Here is an 18,734-nt window from a genome sequence, read left to right as displayed (position 1 = left end):
GAAAAAAGCCCATCAGGCTCTCTGTGTGACGACACGCGTACAATAAAACCTAGAGTGAGTGAAGTGACGCGATAGGGCTGCTTTGATGCCCGTGGCGTCTGGACAAGTTCCAAGCGATTCCCTGTGACCCGCATAATCAATCGCACTGAGGCAGTCTGCGCTCTTGTCATCAAACTTTGCGCCTAGACCCTACAGGAAACATGTGCCCTTGTAGGCCTGTGGCTTATAGAATGGTGAGGCCTTCATCCTCCCCAGTGACTGATGTCAAGGCTCCCCAAGAGATTCAGAGCTCAGCTGTGTTGCGGTGTCCAAGCTTGGCGGCAAGCCAGAGCGGTGTTAGACCGAGATGTCAAGTGATTCAAGATAATTGATGTCGGTGACCTGTTGAAGGAGCCATTTCAAAGTGTCGTGGCAGGCAAAAAGAAGCAGGCGCGTCAAGCCCAGTCCAGTCAGAGGCATCTTCAGTCCTCTTGTTGAGATCAACGCTATGCTGAAGCAATATCTTGCTAACATTAAGGCTTCTTTTCATAATTGACGCCGCATGAAAAGCCGCATACCCATATTCATCATCGGCATCTAAGTCGCACCCCCAGGCTTGGGAGGCGAGCCGCTGCCTCAGCTGCCCCGAACGATGCTGCTACATGAAGGGCCATCTCACCAGAGTTATTTTTGCAGTTCAATTTAGCATCGCCGTCGTGTATCAGGCCGACCATAACGGTAGAATTGGCTATAGAGGCGGCCTTGGGAGGAGCGGGAACCCGCAGTTTGTCACCGTCAATTCCGAGGACACTGACTTGCGGTGGGTTGAACTCGCAAGTGCAATTAACCCGGCCAAGATTGCTGCCGATAGAGCCGTGCTGCGGGACTTGCTCCTAACATTAATATGGGCTTCAGACTAGCGGAGAAAGCGTGTGTTATCGAAATTGGCTAGCTTGTACGGAGTACGGATAAGCCAGTTGCAGACATGTCTCCTTCTCCTCTGTGTGGATATTAACTGGGGCTTTTGCCCGAAGGAGCAAAGGGACGGCATCTGCAAGATCCACAGTCCTCGTAATTAACAGTCACAGATTCCAAGACACGGATCAACGGCAGTTTGACACACATCAAGCGACCGTTGAAGGAATGCCCATGGCATGGCAATGGCGCTTTGGGCATCGCCATGGCCGTTTGCGTGGCTGTTTACGCGGCCGTTTACTTAGCCGTTAATGTTTAACGGTCTTCAATGCGGCCGCTCAAATTGAACCTTGCTGTAGCTTCAATCCAAGAACAATACATTGATAAAATCGTCATTGAGGCGAACGTTGAGTTAGTTTTCAGTTGCGAAATTTTGCCATACCAAGGTAAAACAATTAACTTACAGATATAAAAGCAGAAGCATAAATAATCAAGATAAATAGTATTTAAACCTCTGATAAAAGTTTGAGTTTCTCTGGTTAAACTGCCATTCCATCCACTTGTCGGTCAGTCATGATTCTTACGATAAAACTGCTTAGGACATGTACATTTAGTTCAATTACTTCAAGGCAAAGGTATTTGCTTTGAGAATAGGGTTTTTTTACATTATCCACAATCTAATCAACTCGTATCGACATTGACCTCGGTGCTACTGCTGTAAGTGCCTCTCTCGCCTCGACACATTGCTGAACGCGGTTAAGTAAAAGGTTGAATTGGAAAGCAATGGCCTCGATAAATCCAAATGCGGCATAAGCATTCTACCCCATTTTTGCTTCGTATGTGATGTCTGGGGCGCTTGCTGTGGGCCATCAGATGCCGCGTCCATCAACTCAGAATAACACTCTTGTCAAATCAGTTCAGGCAGTATACCAGCTACCTACGCGACTGGTATGTGATTTGAAAGTTGTCTACAAAGCTTGTCTGGTTTGGAGATAGCCACAGCACTAAGGGGTAATAACAACATCGCGATTGAAAATGGCCTTATATGAAAACTTAATATATATATCTAAGTGTGCAGCTTAAAATATTCTCTCTGTAAATCACTCTCCTCTTTCATTTAACCCTCTCACCTTGTTCTACACTCATATTAGTTTTTCCATACCTATAACTACGATAGTAATGCGGTTAACATCTATACTTCTCCTGGGTCTTGGCCTGGGAGTAGTAGGTGAGACTACTACTACGACTGAGTCCTCCAGTGACTTGTCCTCATCGGTTTCTGCCAGTTCGACCTCTTCTGCTAGCTCTAGCTCTATCAGCTCTAGTCCTACAAGCTCATCTTCTACAAGCTTCAGCTCTATTAGCTCATCCTCTGAAAGCTCTAGCTCTAGCTCTACTACTCCAGCAAGCTCATCTTCTATAAGCTCCAGCTCTAGCTCTAGCTCTGCAAGCTCTAGCTCTGAAAGCTCTACCTCTACTAGCTCATCTTCTGCAACCTCTAGCTCTAGCTCTACTCCTGCAACCTCTAGCTCTGAAAGCTCTACCTCTACTAGCTCATCTTCTGCAAGCTCTAGCTCTAGCTCTACTCCTGCAACCTCAAGCTCTACAATCTCCGGCTCTACAACCTCAAGCTCTGCAAGCTCTAGCTCTATAAGCTCTAGCTCTCTAAGCTTATCTTCTGCAACCTTTACTCCTGCAACCTCTACTCCTGCAACCTCTACTCCTGCAACCTCTACTCCTGCAACCTCTACTCCTGCAACCTCTAGCTCTATCAGCCCTAGTTCTGCAAGCTTATCTTCTGTCAGCTCCAGCTTCACAAGCTCAACTACTTCCGCCAGCTCCTCATCTATCTCTGCTGACTCCTCTGCTTCTGTTAGCTCTTCTATTCCAGCTGTTTCCTCATCTGCTTCAACCTCTGCCAGCAAGTCAGACTCAAGCTCCGCTGCAACGTCCACTTCAGCTGAGCCTACCAGTGAGGAGTCTGCTTCTGCCGAGCCCACCTCAGCTGAGCCTTCCAGCGAGGAATCCACTTCTTCTGCTCCTGAGCCTACGAGCTTCTCGACCATCACCACTTCTGAGTCTCCCACCACCACCTCGGCCTCCATCGTCAGCTCTCAATCTGTGTCTCTTGGATCAGGAGTTACATATGGAAACAATGCTGCACCCGTGGATGAGGATGGCAAAGTTGTCGCCGTTGCCTTGTCACCTGGCGCAGACGGTACGGCAGCTTTCGCTGTCGCTGTTCAAGCCTCCTCATCCCCCAGTGGCAGCTCCACAACCGTCACATTCGAATACACTGTCAGTGATTCTTCTAAGCGCTTGCGCTTTAAGCGTGCTGCCTTCGAGGGTTGCACTCTGACCATCACGGTTGATGGCAAGGAGGTTTACTCCGGACCTGTGGAGTCGACACCTGCGACTTATAGCAAGGCTAGTGAGCCGTTCACTTTGGAACAAACCCGAACATCAAGTTCACCCAGACTTGCGGTACTGATCCGGTGAACCTTTCTGTTAAGGACATTGCCCTTGTCACTGCTGCCATTCCTATCACTACCGCTATTGAGACCGGTTCCGCCACTGAGACTGCCACTGAGGCCAGTTCTGCTACTGATACCGAGATTGGTTCAGGTTCTGCCACTGGCTCAGCTACTACCGCTGAGAATGGCTCTGCTACCGAGACTAGCTCTGCCACCGAGACCAGTTCTGCTACCGAGACTGCCATTGAAACCGGAACTGGCTCTGCTACTGAGACTGAGACTGGTTCTGCTACCGTGGCCGGTTCTGCCACTGAAACTGAGACCGGCTCTGCTACTGAGACTGAGACTGGTTCTGCCAGTATGACTGAGACTGGTTCCAAGACTGGTTCGGCTACCAAGGCTGGTTCTGCCACTGAAACTGAGACCAGCTCTGCTACTGAGACTGAGACTGGTTCTGCCAGTATAACTGAGACTGGTTCCAAGACTGGCTCAGCTACCAAGGCTGGTTCTGTCACTGAATCTGAGACTGGCTCTGCCACCAAGACCGGTTCTGCCATTAGTACTGCTACTGGCTCTACTACTATGACCGGTTCTGCCACTGAGACTGAAACTGGTTCCAAGACTGCCTCTGCCTCTGCCACTGTGAGTGGTTCTGTCACCAGGTCTACTTCAGCTTCTTCTGGCGCTACCATCGTTCCTGGCAACCCTACCGTTGTTGGAGACTTCACTCTCTTCGGCTGTGCCCGCTCTTCGAATGGTTTCCCTACCTTTAATCTTGCTGGGTCTAGTGCTTCTATGGACCTCAACGTTTGTGCTTCCCTCTGCTCCGGCAAGGCCTATTTTGGTGTTTACAACACGTAAGTCCTTCTCAACCTCACTCAGAGAACCCCTCACTAACAGACTCTTAGTGACTGCTACTGCGGTGAGGAAGTTAGCTCCGCCAGCGCGACCCGTGTGGCCATTGATCTTTGTGATACTGAGTGCCCTGGTGACAAGTCTGAGTTCTGTGGTGGTAAAGCCGTCTCCAGCCGTATTGTGCGCCGTGTCGTCCCCAGCAACATCTTACTCACTGTCTACCTTAAAGCTGCTGCTGCTGACACTGTCACTGAGTTGGCTACCATCACTGCAACTGTTTCTGGCACCACCACTATCACTACCGAGGTCACCAAGACCGTTGCTGGCCCCAACCCTACCACCACTGTCGTTGAGGAGATATACATCTGCATCAATGGCAAGTGCACTGCGCAGTCCGATTCTACTTCTCGCGTTGTCTACGTGATGATTGAGGCCAACGGTGCCGAGTGCGATAATCAGTGGGTTTATATCTCTTCTCCTTGCTCATGCCAGGGTGGGAAAGAGTATGTCGCTATTTTCTGCTCTGATGGAAGCTGTACTGGCAAGACTGTCTATAAGGCCTCTGAGTGCTCTGATTGGTATAACTACGAGACCTTCTTTGTCCCTGCTGACTGCGGTTGTGGTAAGAAGGGTGAGGCTGCCATCAAGTTCACTCCTTGGGAGAACAACTGGGGTACTCCCGAGAAGTGCAACGAGGAAGAGGTTCCTGTCTGCACTGACTGCACCTACGCAACCCACTACGCCACTGGCAACCGTACCACCTCTGGTTCCAACGGAAGCTCAGGATCTGGATCTAGCTCTGGTTCCGGCTCTGGTTCCTCTTCTTCTGGTGGTTCTGGCTCTAACTCTGGAAGCTCAGGTTCTAGCTCAGGTTCACCTTCCGGTGGCTCTGGCTCTGGATCCTCTTCTGGTGGCTCTGGATCTGGATCTTCCTCTTCTGGTGGTGGTTCTGGCTCCAGCTCTGGAAGCTCAGGATCTAGCCCAGGTTCATCTTCTGGTGGCTCTGGCTCAGGTTCCTCTTCCTCTGGATCCTCTTCTTCAGGTGCCTCTGGCTCCTCTTCTGGTGGTGGCTCTGGCTCTAGCTCTGGAAGCTCAGGATCTAGCCCAGGTTCATCTTCCGGTGGCTCTGGCTCTAGCTCTGGAAGCAACACTCCTGACAATTCTGGGAATGGCAGCCCTGGTTCTGCTGCCGGTACCGCTGGCTTCTCGAAACCCAGCCAGCAGCCCGGCCTCCCCGTTACTGCTGGTGCTGTCAAGCAGACTGACACTTCCATCGCACTTGTCGCTTGCGTTGCTGTTGTCGCAGCGCTCTTTTAAAAGGTATCTACTATTGTCTTTGTGAGATATCTACCAGCAGTGTGTGCAGTAAGATAGGGCTCAGGCTCGTACCTCTTGTCTCATACACTTTTACAATTTAATTTCTCTTCAATTTCCTTGTCTTGGCTTCGTTTGTGGCCTTTCTTTCCTTTCGAATTCACTATTAGGATATCAGTGTAGCAACTTTATGGTCTTGGACTGTATAATGATGCCTCATACATGTCCAGAACACTATATTCTACTTTAGCTATAAGTTAGTCAAGTGCCAATCTCACTTTCTGGATGGAAAGCCTTGATACAAGATTTTTACTGTATAAATAAGTCTGTATTTTTATTATGCTTGCCTTAAATGCTATTGACGGAAAGTTTAATTTAAATTTATTAGTAGTAACGAGATCGATACATGGCAGATCATCGATAATATAATACGGCTCGGGACAGGTCAGTCATTTGCAATCAACCTGGTGGACACGATCCTTCAGCTTATAGGTCGTCCAAGCTCTACCTGGCCAGCCAGTAGACTCTATATAGATAACAGCTGGCTTGTTGAAAGGCTTGTCGGTTTAGAACCATAAATGCAAGCAGTTATATAGCTAAAGATATAAAACGACTTCTGGTCCGTAGGGGTTTCCAAGGATCCATCGTCTAGAAAGATGGGCTTCTTATAGGGGCAAAGTTCAAATCTAGACTCGGTAATTCTCTAAAGGTAAGGGTGCAGGTAGTTTAAGCTTTAAGATTAATAGAAAGGGAATAACTGAGGTTAAGATAACGTCAGGTCAAACATATACTATTACTCTCGTCTAATATTCACCAATGAACGAGGTGTTCCAACCTGACTCAAGTGCTCGTCATCGTGCTTTCATATTATCAACCTCTTAACTACCATATTCAAGGAAAAAACAACTCCAACCAAAGATACTCCATAATTAATATAGATATCCACTAGTTATAAGTTTAGTCCCGTTTACTTAATTGGTTGATAAAGTCCGCTGTCTCTGAGCCCGCTCGTCAATCAGTCCAAATCAGGCAAGTGATCGTTAGCTTCTAATCAAGCCCATATTTTTCCATCTCCATGCTTCGCTTTTCGCTACTTATATCCCGCTTCAGCGCTCTTTAACAATCCTCCTTTTGCTTTTCCCTCGATAATTCAACTCCTCATCATTATCTCATCCCATCGCGACTTGGGCAATATGTCCAGTAAAACAAGTTTAGTCTTTGTTCCCGGCGCATGGCATAAGCCATCATGTTACAGCAAAGTAATGGAACAACTACAAAACCAACATCATTTGACATGCATTCCCGTCACGCTTCCAACAACAATGGACGACCCAATGGCGTCATTTAAGGACGACGTTGACGCCGTCCGTGGGGCTATCAGACAGGAAACAGAAAAGGGCCGTGACGTGATTGTCATTACGCATTCCTATGGAGGAACGGTTGGGAACAGTGCTGTCAAAGGTTTCTCCAGGTCACCCGAGTTATCCACATCAGGCCAAAGTTCAGTATCACCATCGACCTCTCGCGAACGGAATGCAGAGACCGGACACGTTGTCGGCATTATCCCCATTGCAACCGGATTTTGCTTCACTGGACTCACATTCATGGGCCACTTTCTTAACATAACTCCACCATTCTTTCGCGTCAACAAAAAGACTGGATATGCAGATCTCACAGTCCGTCCTCAGAAATTCTTCTACCACGATCTACCACCTGCCGAGGCAGACCACGCGACTTCTATGCTGACCACGCAAAGCCTCAAAGCACTATTTGAAGGCAGGGAGTACTCGTACTCTGGGTGGCTAGATGTGCCTGTATGGTTCATTGGAACTGTTCAAGATCAGGGGCTGCCTATCCTTGTTCAGAGAGCTCAGATCGGGATGGTGAGGGTGCTGGGTGGTCGCGTGGTTTATACCGAGCTGAAGACAAGCCATTCACCATTTCTGAGTCAGCCAAAGCAAGTTGTGCAGATCGTGCTTCAGGCTTTTGAGTCTTTCACTGGTACAAGAGCCGACGACACGCCCGAGACGCTCGAACTGGCAAACAGGCCGTTCATTCCTTTAGTGAGTCCTTGGCTACCTTTAACATGGTTTCGGTATGGACTGCCGCTGGTTTTTGGCAGACTTGTAGGCTGTATTATACTATTCTATAGAAGGGTCAAGAGCTTATTTCAGTCCGGGGAGATAAAGACGGACTAGATACCTTGGGGCGATGTAAATCGGTACAAAGAGAGAATCTCCAATCAATGTTTAGATATTATGCTTTATTGTCTCAAGGGTTGCATGTTCAATTTGGCGCTCTCCTGGACATTTTAGATAATATATAGAGCTCAATCGAGGATTTACTATCACTCTCATCGCAAAAGATGCAGTTGTATCTGCACGACTCAATTTGTGCATGGTAGTGAAGCCTATTCCTAATACTTTCCTTATGGACTTTCACTGTCGGATGCCAATATCAGTATTTCAATCATGATATGATCTGATAAAAATGGCTGTTACTCAGCCCACCATGATGCAACGTCAGCACAGCTGGTCATTGGCATGCCAGGGTTCTCCTCTCCCTCTCACGTCCACTCAATTTCAACTGTCAAAAATATCTCTCGCAATCGTTTCGATTCAGCGTCGCATCGCGATAGTTCTTCATGTCGTCGCCAAAGACTAAATCACCGACTGGGCCGTCATCCCCGGCCTCTGGGCCTAGGTCAGCGCCGTCTCCACAGGCCGAACTCATTCCCGCCGCTGACAACGAGGATGTGAGGTTTTGTGAGATGTTGTGTGCTACTAGCTATGCTAACTTAAGTGGAAAGGATGTTCGAGACGACGCCGACTCGACGCTTGAAACAGACGCGTAAGATTTACTACTACCGGCATGATCAGCCCATACTGACAGCAATCTTTAGTGACAGCTCAACTGCCTCTGTTTCTTCCAGTATCCTCCACTACAGAAGTATTCAAGGTCGCACGTTCCATAGCGACAAGTTCGTGACTGAGTATTCCTTTCCGAATGATGAACAACAACTCGAGTCTGTTGACATTAGGTGAGATGTCATCCTCACCCTTTATGCCGCCTGCTCATTAAATGCCAAGCCATCATTACTTAACGGTCCTGCTTGACGGCCAATTATACCTAGCTCCCATCGGAGATAACGTCCAGGTATGTGGAGAATCGTTGTGGGTATAAATGATCATAGATGTTGATATATGACAAGAAAGCGCTTGACGTAGGCACGGGAAGTGGTAAGTCGGTGTAGAGTTGATTCATGATCATAGCTAATGAACCGACTAGGGATCTGGGCAATGTAAGAAGACTACATGCTCTATTACATGAAGCGACGCTGACACACTTGCAGAGACTTCGCAGATCAGTTCCCGCAAGCAGAAGTAACAGCAACTGATCTCTCACCAACACAGCCAAAATGGGTCCCCCCAAATGTGCGTTTCGAGATCGATGATGCCACCGAAACATGGACCTGGAAAGACAACACCTTTGATTTCGTCCACATGCGTTATCTCTTTGGGGCCATCCAGGATTGGACTGCTTTATACCAACAGGCCTACCGTGTTTGTACACCGGGAGGCTGGGTTGAGTCTGTTGAAGCCGACATTCATTTCCGTAGCGACGATGGCACAGCTGAGGAACAAGAGGTCTATAAATTGTGCAACAAGCTTTATGAAGAAGGTGGCAAAGCGATTGGAAGAACATTCTTTGTGCATGACTTGCAGCCGAAGGGGATGGAAGAGGCGGGGTTTGTGGACATCAAAACGGTGGACTACAAGGTGAGCGCCCAATTGTCCAGTGTGCTCTTACAAGGCTGATTCCATGCGCGATTACAGATTCCAATTGGGGATTGGCCCAAGGACCCGAGACTTGCTGAGGTCGGTCGATTTGTCAAGCTGACATTGGAGAATGACATGGAAGGTATGATGAGTTTATGCTTTGTTTCTGCTCTATGCTCACAGATTGTCTAAGGATATACTTTACTGTTGTGGAACAATGTGCTGCAATGGCCAAAGGACGAGTACCAAGTGTTCCTGATGCAGAGTAGAAAGGCTCTGCGTAACCGCAAGATTCATGGTTATTTTGTGGTACGGTATGTATATGGCCGCAAGCCAGAATAATATACGGCATAGCCCAGCGGTTATGCATTGTCCCTCAAGTGGTAATTGATTCAAGTATTCACTTTAGGAATTCATTTGTTTGAGTGAAATTATGGAAATTGCCCGAACACTAAAAGTCCACCATCATCATCAAACATGCTTATTAACACCCAAGCCGGTCAGGGCAGTGATAAGAAGGTTCAAGGCAAAGCTCTCAATTGAACCATTATGTGAATGAAGCTATGATATGCAAGCAATATACCACTATGTTCTTGAGACGTGCGAATTACTTAAATTTGCATAAGGTGTTTCAGAATATACTCAACTATATGCCGAGGACCCATCGTTTCACGTAGGTCTGGCATTTGAAACCAGATTTGCACGACTCTCAGGTGGCATTCACTGGACTGTAGTGAGACATGAAGAGTAATGAGAGAATCTCACAAAACGTCATTTGTGTGACTTTTCTCAATGTTGTTGGTAGCGAAGTCATGAAATTAATCAAGCGACGTTGCCAGGCTGATTCATTAGCGTTAATGCGCATTCCGCTGATGAGATGAGTTTAGAGAGCCTGACTCTGAGGCTTCGAGACGTCGTTGAATCACATGAGAGATCAAGGGATTAAATTGCATTTCGATACTGTAATCGGGGTCACTGGCTGTAATTTGTTCTAGAAGCAATAATTGGTGCGAGCCCCATAAGGAATTTCGTCATGTGAATTGGATTGCATTAAGCTTGATGACATTTACGTTTTAACGAGATGTTTACGAAGCACGGACGACAACAACGCCTTCTCACCTCAACCTTTCAATTCATGTACACACATCAATCCATTGGTCTGTACTCAGTATTGCCTCTCTATGAATCTCATGGTCTATCGTTTACTTTGAACATCTCTTGAGCTGTTCTCAATTGACAATTGTTGATGCAACCTCGGCCATGTCTACCCCACCTCTTTTACTGGAGAAAACTGTCCTAAACAAGTCAAGCCCATAATGAAATCATGCAGTAATATCGGCTAAGCCCGAACTAGGCACCGGCTCATTTGAAACAATGAAGGGGGTAACGTCAAGCGAGCAATGCAACGCATGCCTCGCCCCTTTTGCCCCCAAACCAAACATGGACCTGTAAACAAACACAGAGCAGCCAAAACTTATGACTGCTTTTTACAAGCAGCCAGAAAAGTAGTGTGGGATGCAATCGGTATCTTTGATGCAACCCTTTTGATCTCCAAAGAAAAGAGAGTCGTAAGACAATGGCAGGCAACAAGACGAGCAACAGCAACGATAAACCTCTGTGGCGACCGCTGGCCCATAAGCTCTCCAGCCTGATCCCGCTGCGACGCCTCAATAAAGCCAAATCCAAGCCCGACGTCAGGTCCGATCATGCTGCGCACTCCAACGCGTCCGACTTTCGACTTGATGTCCAGTTAAACGGCCTCGAGAGCCTGCGTCTCCCGAGTAGTTGGCTCCTCCAGCCCAAGGACGCCGACAAGCAGCAGCAGCAGCCTGTCGACGCCTCGTCACCGAGACTTAGTCATCACTTTTCGCGGAAGCCAGTTAATCGCAATGAAGGCCCTCGGCCATTGACGTTTATCGACAGCAGCGATGCAGACCAGCGCCACGCTCGGGCATCGGCGCTGGAAGCCCTCAACAGTCCAGATGCGTCGACGACGCCTAGTATTCTGGACCGCGGGCGACCGGTCGAGGCCAGACATTTAATTCACCAGCCGGTCAAGAACCTCAAGAACCATCGCAAGTCATTACCTCTAGACCTGGAGACCATGTTCCAGGCTCCTAACGAAGATCACGATTCAAATGCACTACGCACCGCCACTATTCGCCTGGTGCCGAATGAAAGTCTCATCACCACTCCATCTACTCCATCTGTAAGAGAATCGCCAAGATGGACTGCAGAGCGTGAGGCACGGTTAGCCATGCCCCCACCACCAAGGCCACTCAGCACCAGCCCAATTGACTCATCGTCTACTGCTACACAACCCAAGCCAATTCAAATCCCACGAAACCCTCAATTGGCCTTAAAGAGACCCACCAGCCTCGGACCTCCCCCCAAAGCCACCGAGTCACCCTCATCAGAAACCCCCCTCGCAAGAGTCAACTCAAAGCGACCAGGCGCACTTAGCGACCGCCTCGCCTGGATGCGCAAGCTAGAAGAGAAAGACACCACCAAACCAAACAACGACCTGACCGTGCTTCAGAAACGAGCTGGCTCCGTTTCCGACAAGCTCGCCATGTTCGAGAAGAAGAACCTCTCCGTCACATCCGCCTCCTCCAAGCGCCTCCAACTCCCAGCGCGCAACACAAGCAGCCAGTACTCCGCGTCGGTGCGCGAGTCCATCTTCTCAGCGGATGGCAGCGCTTACGCCCCGTCGCCTCGCACGTCAATGGACACGGCGCGGACGTCCTCCGTTATGAGCTATTACGACGATTCGTTCCGAGAGAAACTCGAGTCAATCGTCGGGCAAGAGCCTGAGGCGAATAAGCAAGCAGAGGAGTGATATTGATTCCTCACTCAGTGTTCTTGTCGGCGTTGATGCGATGATTACAGATCAGAATGAAGATGATTTAGAATGTATTTATTGATATTATTAGAGCAGGTTTCTTTCATACGATGGCGTTGATGACTTATCTTAGATATGATTTGAGAGTTGTTTAGATTCTCTTTAATATTACTGCACGCAATGTGTCACTTACATCGAGTTGTCTTTGCCACGTTCAGTTATACAAGTTACATACAAGCTGTAGTGATGATAAGTACTGCCTCAGACCAACTGATAAAGAACATCCTTTCCGTCTAACCATCTCTCGACATTCTCTGCCTGTTCAGCATACCAGTTATTCATAATACCCTCCTCCACGTACCCCATGTGCGGCGTTAACAGAACCCGACTCTTACCTTTTCCCCAGTCCTGAGAACGCCATGGGCTATCTGCAGGCAGAGGCTCAGACTCAAAGACATCCAGTGCCACGCCGCGGATGGAACCGTCATTCGCTGCTTCGAGCAGTGCCGTCTCGTCGATGAGTGCACCACGCGAGGTATTAACCAGCAACGCCGACTTCTTCATCGCCTTGAGTTCCTTGGCGCCAACAATACCACGGGAGCGTTCACTCAAAACATAGTGCAGAGTGACGACATCAGCAGTTGCAAAAAGCTCTTCTTTGCTCACTGCCTCAAAGGTCTTGTCGCCATCCTCGTCCACAATAGGCAAGCCAAGCTTAGCAGTCATTTCATCAGCCCTGGATTGGTCCAAGCTGCTGCTCCAGCACTTGATCTTCATACCAAAGGCCAAAGACCCGATTCTCGCCACTGCTGCTCCTAGCCTTCCCAGACCAACAACTCCCAGAGTCTTTCCGGATAGACCAATGGCCATATCTGATTGCCATCCACCAGCTTTGATGGAAGCATCATCTGTCGCAATGTTTCTAGCAAGAGCAAGAATCATGGCCCAGGTATGATGAGTGGCAGGATGGCTTCCTCCTTTGCGGATGTCCTGCTTATGCTGCGTTCCATCACTCCGCCCCCGACCTAGCGCTGAAGCGACAGTGATTCCCAGATCCTTGGCTGTCTCTAGATCAAAGGTCTCAAACTGAGTACCGGTACATAACAGTAACTTCAAGTTGGGCAGTTGGCGTAGTAGCTCCCCAGAGAACGGGGTTCGCTCACGCATGGTAGAGATGATTTCGTATGGGTAGAGCTTCTTTACCAAACTTCCTTTTTCCTCTGCAGTTCGCTGAGGAAGGTAGGTATCAGATACGTCAACTTGTAGTTTTGAAGGCTGCAAGTGCTCAAAATGTTTCGCTGAAATCCGAAGATAGTCGTCCATGACTAACAGGGAGGGTGTTGATGATTTTCCATGCAGCGGAACCCTACGAGCCGTGCGGCCAAGCGAACGCATAGTGGGAATCATGTCAATTGAATGAATGGTCTTTTGCAGTCTGAGAGGTTTCTGTTGAAATTTCAAAGAGAGTTTCGTTGACTTTGAGTCAATTCAGATAAATTCAAATGATTATAAATGATCTGCAGCGACGCTTGTTGGTCGAAAGCCGACCCAACTCGGCTCGGCCGAGTCAGCTCCGAAAGTCAACAGACTTGCTACCGGGTAAATACAAAAACGAAGATATTTTCAGCACGACTATTTACTGATCACCAGGTCGTATGTTAATGAACAACCGATGCTATAAAGATACATTCAACAGATATTGTCTACTATATCATTTTTCATTAAAGCTATACCATTTTACAACGCCACAAACACTGTAAACGGCGAGAAGCCATAAAACTTCAACCATAAGCCAAATAACATGACCAACTGCTAGGACCAAACTTTGAAAACTAATCGATCTCTAGAAACTTCGCCACTGTCATGCTACTAGCGAGAAAGGACTGCATTGTACCCAAAATTCCCTCCTTCGGACACTTGTCCGAACGATCCCCCAATGTCCATCGTCATTTACTAAGGTTAAGCTTAATCGTGCTAGCCAACAACACCCCCACAGGATCTAACCTGTACTGAAGCCTTCCCCGCGGGGAAGTGGACTTCGGCAGCTCTTCATGAAGCCGATTGCTGCTGTAATCGGTATATCAGGCACCGAACCTCGGGCTTGGCAGATTTTGTTTACTTATTTAAGCTCGAACCATGCGCTGATTCTCGTCATGTAGGGAGTGCACGGATTCCCAGTCTTGTCGCGCTCTAATGCATCTTTTGCGTATGTCGAGTGCCCTTAGGGCAGCAGGCGTGGCGTTGCTTGCCATCACCGCCACTGCCGCTTCTACTCCAGCCAAGGATTGGACGAGTCTAAAGCTTCTCACCAAGTCTGCTGATGCTCAGGTACAGACAGTTATTGACGGTAAAAATGCCTCATTGACTGGCTCACCGAGATCACTGACGCGTGAGGTTCGTCGACTCGTCACACCATTTGTCTGGCCAAACTCGACCTACTACCACGATGAATCTCTGTTGCCACATATCGAGGAGATGCTCTCTGTGCTGGTAAAGGTCCAGCATGACGACGGGACTTATACTGTCGGCAATAGACACTCCCCGCCAGACACTGGCTTCTTGATCGAAGACTTTGGTATCATGGTACGCATCCTCGAACGCGACGATCACGAGGCGTCGCAACCTTTCGCCAAAGCCATGCGAGGTATTCTCAAAAAGGCTGCACCTGGTCTTGCAAAGGGCGGGATTCATACCCCCAATCATAGATGGAAGATTTGCAGCGCTTTGGCACGCATCTCCAACATCATCGAGGACCCGAGCTTGATTGAGAGGATCGATGAGTGGCTTGCAGAGGGCGTTGACATCGACGCTGATGGCATCTACTCGGAACGCAGCCCAAATTACTACTCGGCCGTGTCGAACCCTTCTCTATTGACGGTGGCTCACGAGCTTAATTACACAGAATTGGTCAGCTTTGTCCGCAAAAACCTTGAGCTTTCCATTGAGCATGCCGAGCCAAACGGTGAGATGGAGACGATTCAAAGTCGTCGACAGGACCAGTCTCAGCCCCCAGGGGACAACATGGGCAACTTTTATCCCCAATTTCGCGAGCTTGCTCTGCTGGACAAAAACGGCCGGTTCGCTGCAATGGCTCGTCTCATCGAGAAGCGAGTTGGAGCGCAATTGGGCGACTTTCTAGGCAACCTCATAGAACGCCCTGAGCTGGCAGCAGAATTGCCCAAGCCAAAGCAACCATTCTCCGACTTCAAGAAGCACTACAAGTCAGCAGGTCTCGTGCGAGCTAGGCGTGGAAAGCTCACAGTGTCAGCATTTGGTGGGTCGGATTGGTATACCATGGACGGAAAGAAGGCCGAGTTCTACAACCGAATGGGTTCGGGCCTTTCGACGAATCCGACGATGTTCCGAGCCTGGAACGGAAAGGCTGTTCTTGAAGCCGTGCGACTTAGTGCTAGCTTTTTCAGCATGGGTAACTTCCGGTCAAATGGTGTTGAGCTATCCAAGGATGGTACCATCAGCTTGGGGAGCGAGATCGAAGTTCCATACTACCTACCTATTCCAGCCGACAAACGCGACGACAACGGGACATATGCGCTGTCCAAGTCGGTCGATGGCCGTTTTTACGCTATGCTTGACTTTACGAACCGCCCAACCAGCGTTCGTCGTCTCAAGACCGATGTTGAGATCAAGCCGACGAAGAAGGGATATGATCTCGATTTTGAGGTTACAGGAGAGGACAACGTCGAGTTGACCTTTGAACTGACCTTCAGAGAGGGTGGAAAGTTCAAGGGAGTGAAAGAGATTCTTGATAGCGACAACACAACTATATACCATCTCATTGAAGGAAAGGGAGAGTACAGTATGGGCGATGATAAGATCACGTTTGGGCCAGGGAATGGAAAGGGACTAATCGCTGCTGATGCTGGTGAGCAATACAGTTGGCACGGCGGTAATCTCACCTTACAAGGGAGCCATGTTTACATCACAGGCAAGACACCGCTGAAGTATACACTGAACCTCGGCTTTGCTTAGATAGACCAGACAAGAGGCAGCTCTTGAGTGAATTCAAGGGAAACAGTCAGATCAATTACAGTTAGTAGATTAGCACCAAAAATTCACCATTTCATGAGGCAGAGTAGTATATATCTCAAACATTACTTGGTATTAGTCTTCGTCTAAGATCAGCTCAACATTAATATACATTACGACCACTTGTCTCATAATCATCTATTCCTCAAGCTCAGCCAGCATGACATCAGCGGCCTTCTCAGCAACCATGTAGGTCGACACAGCCGTGAAGGTACCAGGAATGCGAGGGTAAACCGAAGCATCAACAACACGAAGACCAGCGACACCTCGAACTCGGAACTTGGAATCGAGAACCGCCATCTTGTCATCATCAGCACCAATGGGGCAAGTCGAGGAAGCGTGGTGACCCCAAGCAACATCCTTGACATAAGTCTCGATGTCCTTCTGAGAAGTGACACCAGCACCGGGAAGAACCTCAGTGACGTTGACAGGCTGGTTGGCCAGTGCGCTCCGGGTAAGCTCGACGGCCTCGTACAGGGCCTGGAGATCAGCAGAGGAGTCGCCGTTTCCAGTGTCGAAGTAGTTGAAGGTGATGGCAGGCATGTCGAGAGGATCAGCGGACTTGAGGAGGACTTCACCAGCGGTGTTGCGGGGGTGAGCCTTGAGGATGGCCCATGAGAACCAGTTGTGCTCGATGGTGGCGTTGACGGCGTACTGAGGGAAGTACCCTCTGAAGTTGACGGGACCACCGAAGGCGAAGATGTCAAAGTTGTCCTTCTCAGCAGTGGAGCTCTTGTAGAACATGGAGGCAGCAAGACCGGAAGAAGAGTAGATGCCGTGATCGCCATCAACGGGAGCTCTCCAGCGGTCGACACAAGGGTCCTCATCAGTGTAGAGACCGAAGGTGCAGCCATCGAAAGATGTGAAGTTGTTCTCGAGAGTTCCCTGGACGGAGATCTCATAGTGATCCTGCAGGTTGGTACCGACACCGGGAAGGTCAGAAACAACGGGGATGTCGAACTTCTTCAGCTCATCAGCAGGTCCGATACCGCTAAGCTTGAGAATCTGAGGAGTGTTGTAAACACCACCGGCGACGACAACCTCACGAGAAGCAGTGGCGTTGCCAGGAGTACCAGCAGCACCGGTAGCAAGAGGGCTGGCCTTGTAGAGATGCTTGCCGTCAAGGAACTCAACGCCATTGGCACGAGGGGGCTTGGAGTCATCGAAAGTGACCTTGGTGACGTAGCAGTTGGTTCGGACATCGAGGGGATACTTCTTGGTGCCGTTGGGGTGCTTGGCATCGCGGACAGAAAGAATGAACTCACGGGGTCCAATACGGCTAGCATCCTTGGTAGACAGAGGGATCTGGTAGAAACCAGCCTCCTGGTCACGAGCCAGAGTATCGGCATTGGCATCGTCGGCAAGCAGACCATCCAAGGTGATGTTCTTGCCACTCATCTCAGTCAGAGCAACGGCACCTCCGCCGAGAATGCTGAAAAGCTGCTCGTCGTTGAGGGGAATGCTGAGGGGAGCAGTCTCGGTGCTGAGCCAGCCATCGTAGCCGTGGCCAGCCTCGCCTGCAGGGCGGTAGTTGTTGTCCTCAGCCTTGACAAAGTACTTGCGCATGTTATCCGCTGACCAGGACTCATCACCGGTCAGAGAGGCGATGTACTCAAAGTCAGACTGGTGGGGGTACACGGCGATCAAAGCATTGTGAGCCGTGCAGCCACCAAGAGCTTGGGTGCGGGGATACAGAGTACCCTTCATCTCAGCGCCCTCAGGGGGGTTGAGACCAGTGTACTCTCCGTTGGGAGTATCGTAAGTGGTCTTGTAGTCACGAGCTTGTCGCTCATCATCAGCGTAGTGACGAACAAAAAAGTTCCACGAGATCTCAGGATCCTCGGACGCATTGGCAGAGTAGGCAGGAACAGTGTAGTTGAGAGAGGCATAGTCGTCACCGGCTTCGATGAGAAGGGTCTTGTGACCAGCCAGTGCGAGACGAGCAGCCAGAGGACCTCCTCCGGCGCCGGAGCCAACGACGATGTACTCGTAGCCTGTGAGGGCCACGGCGCACACGGAAGCTGGGGCGGCCAGAAGGCCGGCAAAGAAGGCGTGTCTCATGATTTGTTAAGTGAGATCCAATCAAAGAGTGTTATAAATGAATGACGTCCCTGTGGCCGTGGTGGGTCAACGAGGGAGAATGAAGGAATGACTGTAATGAATGGATGGTGAGGTACAGCATAAGTCGGCTGCAACTTGCTATTTATCTATCCATCAAAACGGAGTAGAATCTCTCAGTATCCCGATTTAAACCAGGGGAGGTCTCGTTGGATGTAACGACCTCGGCATTCAGTCCAGAACAAGTCAGGGGTCAACTGCACCACCAACTCCCCATTATACATACAGAGCCAATAGCTACCAGACGCAACGTCGAGTGCAGAATCTACAGGCTTGGCTCACACATGGCATAGCAGGCAGTGCAATACCACCTCAACGAGCAACCAGACCAACTACCACGAACGGCATAGCCTCCGCTCACACTAGCTGCCTTTCCGCCCATCCCCGAACATAGAGCTTGGCCCGGGTTCC

The 18,734-nt window shown here is 49.3% G+C and overlaps 7 protein-coding genes; 5 read left to right on the top strand and 2 right to left on the bottom strand.

Annotated features, from left to right (window-relative positions):
- Positions 1-2,073: 2,073 nt before the first annotated feature.
- FFUJ_08093 (uncharacterized protein) lies at positions 2,074-5,540 on the top strand (the record flags this gene model as incomplete). XM_023581245.1 has 3 exons in its annotated part: positions 2,074-3,291; positions 3,363-4,225; positions 4,277-5,540. The coding sequence occupies 3 exons, from the start codon at positions 2,074-2,076 to the stop codon at positions 5,538-5,540; spliced, it is 3,345 nt and encodes a 1,114-aa protein (XP_023433970.1).
- Positions 5,541-6,730: 1,190 nt separating this feature from the next.
- On the top strand, positions 6,731-7,863 carry FFUJ_08094 (uncharacterized protein; the record flags this gene model as incomplete). XM_023581244.1 has 2 exons in its annotated part: positions 6,731-7,600; positions 7,690-7,863. The coding sequence occupies 2 exons, from the start codon at positions 6,731-6,733 to the stop codon at positions 7,861-7,863; spliced, it is 1,044 nt and encodes a 347-aa protein (XP_023433879.1).
- Positions 7,864-8,181: 318 nt separating this feature from the next.
- Positions 8,182-9,585, top strand: FFUJ_08095 (related to methyltransferase; the record flags this gene model as incomplete). XM_023581243.1 has 8 exons in its annotated part: positions 8,182-8,387; positions 8,440-8,577; positions 8,627-8,693; positions 8,731-8,776; positions 8,826-8,838; positions 8,890-9,316; positions 9,374-9,458; positions 9,500-9,585. The coding sequence occupies 8 exons, from the start codon at positions 8,182-8,184 to the stop codon at positions 9,583-9,585; spliced, it is 1,068 nt and encodes a 355-aa protein (XP_023433991.1).
- Positions 9,586-10,892: 1,307 nt separating this feature from the next.
- FFUJ_08096 (uncharacterized protein) lies at positions 10,893-12,155 on the top strand (the record flags this gene model as incomplete). The annotated part of the gene is made up of 1 exon (XM_023581242.1): positions 10,893-12,155. The coding sequence occupies one exon, from the start codon at positions 10,893-10,895 to the stop codon at positions 12,153-12,155; it is 1,263 nt and encodes a 420-aa protein (XP_023433878.1).
- A 264-nt stretch (positions 12,156-12,419) lies between these two features.
- On the bottom strand, positions 12,420-13,553 carry FFUJ_08097 (related to 2-hydroxyacid dehydrogenase; the record flags this gene model as incomplete). Its single annotated transcript, XM_023581241.1, has 1 exon — positions 12,420-13,553. The coding sequence occupies one exon, from the start codon at positions 13,551-13,553 to the stop codon at positions 12,420-12,422; it is 1,134 nt and encodes a 377-aa protein (XP_023433877.1).
- Positions 13,554-14,366: 813 nt separating this feature from the next.
- On the top strand, positions 14,367-16,148 carry FFUJ_08098 (uncharacterized protein; the record flags this gene model as incomplete). Its single annotated transcript, XM_023581240.1, has 1 exon — positions 14,367-16,148. The coding sequence occupies one exon, from the start codon at positions 14,367-14,369 to the stop codon at positions 16,146-16,148; it is 1,782 nt and encodes a 593-aa protein (XP_023433876.1).
- Positions 16,149-16,343: 195 nt separating this feature from the next.
- On the bottom strand, positions 16,344-18,266 carry FFUJ_08099 (related to choline dehydrogenase; the record flags this gene model as incomplete). The annotated part of the gene is made up of 1 exon (XM_023581238.1): positions 16,344-18,266. The coding sequence occupies one exon, from the start codon at positions 18,264-18,266 to the stop codon at positions 16,344-16,346; it is 1,923 nt and encodes a 640-aa protein (XP_023433875.1).
- Positions 18,267-18,734: the final 468 nt, after the last annotated feature.

The sequence above is a fragment of the Fusarium fujikuroi genome, chromosome FFUJ_chr07 (assembly GCF_900079805.1).
Source record: "Fusarium fujikuroi IMI 58289 draft genome, chromosome FFUJ_chr07".
In the NCBI taxonomy this organism is placed as follows: Eukaryota; Fungi; Ascomycota; class Sordariomycetes; order Hypocreales; family Nectriaceae; genus Fusarium; species Fusarium fujikuroi.
The sequence above is the reverse complement of the archived record's forward strand: the minus strand, read 5'-3'. Positions and strand labels throughout refer to the sequence as shown.